Here is a 2,089-nt window from a genome sequence, read left to right as displayed (position 1 = left end):
GATGGATGGATGGATGGATGGATTTACGCACGTTTCCTGAAGATAGAAGAGTTTGTTGAATCTGACGTGACATGTTCGTACGAACCCTTTGTACGAACAAAAGTAAGAGAAATTTAGGAGAAGAATACGAACGGTTCTTGCATGAGGCCCAATGTTCATCATATTCTTTGCTTCACTCTTCATAGAAACCTTACCTGTCTCAATACTTTATATTTGTCTGTGCCTCCTGCTCTCCCAACCCTAAACTGATGGATCCAGATGGTTCTGCTCTGTGTCCCTTCCTTTTGAAAGGGTCATTTCATGACTCTAATGTGCTGCTTAGACCAGAGGATTGCTCTGAAGTGAAGCTACAACAGTCAGGTATGAATGGATTAAATTGACTGAGCTCACCTTTTCACTGTTTGTGGATTGTACAGGTAGATCTTCATAAAGTGCTTCTCCTTGGCGTGATAACCGTAGAAAGGCCTACAAGACAAGTAACAGCTGTCTGTGTACGCCTGTGTGAGAGTTCAGGTCCGTCCTGCTCCTAGTCACTTACATGCCAGAGACCAGCACCACCTTGAAGACGTGCTGGGTGTTGGAGGCGGGGTTTCCCATGGCCACGTTAAGCGCCCTGTCGATGCTGAACGCCACCTGCCGCAGGTAGCGCTCTGGCTGCTGGGAGGAACCATCGTACGGCACGTAGATGTAGGGGAACACACCATGGAGATGGAGACACGTCTTCTGACCTGCAGCACAACATGAACACAAACTGGGTTAGCATCGGTGACTTGAATCGCGTTGACTCGAAAAGTTAATTACTTGCAGTGTTAAAAATTAGTCTTGTAGCTTCTGGGATATTTTAGAAACAAAAAAGGCACAAAAATACACAAAAAACATTATTGATCATTTTTGCTTTCTGGCAGTAGGCAGGAGAAATTACCAGTTCTACTGTACTGCAGGTATCCCATCTTATTTTTAACAGTCACACCAGTCATGCAGCTGATTCTACTGAAGACGGATTTAAATCCACTAAAACCAATAAGTTTAAGTTAGGTGGAGCGAGCTGAGGGTCCAGTAAAGTTTTACTGCCCCCTACGCTCTTTGGCTGAGGGCAACAAAAGGCCTGTAAATTAGGGATGTTCTGATACAGATTTTTTGGTTCCTGATTAGGGTTGGGCAATATTGGCAAAAAAATTAATCATGATTAATTGTGGTATTTAGCTGATAACGATTAATTTGATGATTAATCCCCTGGACACCCTTATGTCCTGGTCACATGACCAGTTTAGTGGGAAAGATTATCTCTTTGTAAAAATCTGTTACAAATTGTCAAAATTACAGACTTCAGGCTTTACATCACATTTTAAATTGTGTTGATAGATAAATAAATTACAGAACTTTTTTTAATGTCATATTTGAAGCAGAAAGGAGCACCGACTGGACTGACCGGAGAAATCTCCAATCAGTCTGCCTGCTGGCATTAATTATATTAATCGTCAAGGGCCAAAAAAGAATCGATTAATGTTTTTCTGATGATTAATTGCACACGATACTGAAGAAATTTTGTAACTGATTTGTAAGAAAATACGTGTTCAATACGACTGAAGTCAAGATGAAAACACAATTGTTAAATAAAATGATTTGTRAAAGGAATAAAGTCATACAACACCAGAATTCTGGACCTGAGTGAGGTTTATTTGTCACCGGGTTGACAAGGAAACCACACTGCCCAAAAGCCAGGAAGTACACGTTTTTATACATGATTCTTCAATGCCTGAGTTCGCCCCCTACTGACCTACGGCTGAATCACAGGTATTCATACAATAAACTCAACCTMATGTTATCATATGGTTCACTTATGTGTTGTTTGTGATTCAGACATGTAACTACCCTATATCAATAAATCACACATTATAAAAATATTATAAAAAGGAAACCCTAATAATCTAGTGTTGTACTTCTAACATCAGTACTAATCTGTAATAACTATAAATTTCTTCAGATTAATTGAATATTAGATTCAGTTTTGTATTTGATACTTTCTGATCATTTCAGTCTGTAAGGTTGAAGCTGACAAAGAGTTGGTGTGTGTGTGTGTGTGTGTGTG

The 2,089-nt window shown here is 39.8% G+C and overlaps 1 protein-coding gene across 1 annotated transcript in view; it reads right to left on the bottom strand.

The window, feature by feature from the left end:
- Positions 1–2,089, bottom strand: part of LOC106529776 (DNA polymerase zeta catalytic subunit) — a gene marked incomplete at its 3' end in the record, with an annotated part of 92,992 nt that overhangs the window by 44,897 nt on the left and 46,006 nt on the right. Inside the window, 2 exon segments of the mRNA XM_014025278.1 lie at positions 391–465; positions 539–728. Of these exon segments, the coding sequence (XP_013880732.1) occupies positions 391–465; positions 539–728 (265 nt within the window).

The sequence above is a fragment of the Austrofundulus limnaeus genome, unplaced genomic scaffold (assembly GCF_001266775.1).
Source record: "Austrofundulus limnaeus strain Quisiro unplaced genomic scaffold, Austrofundulus_limnaeus-1.0 Scaffold465, whole genome shotgun sequence".
NCBI classification, from domain to species: domain Eukaryota; kingdom Metazoa; phylum Chordata; class Actinopteri; order Cyprinodontiformes; family Rivulidae; genus Austrofundulus; species Austrofundulus limnaeus.
The sequence above is the reverse complement of the archived record's forward strand: the minus strand, read 5'-3'. Positions and strand labels throughout refer to the sequence as shown.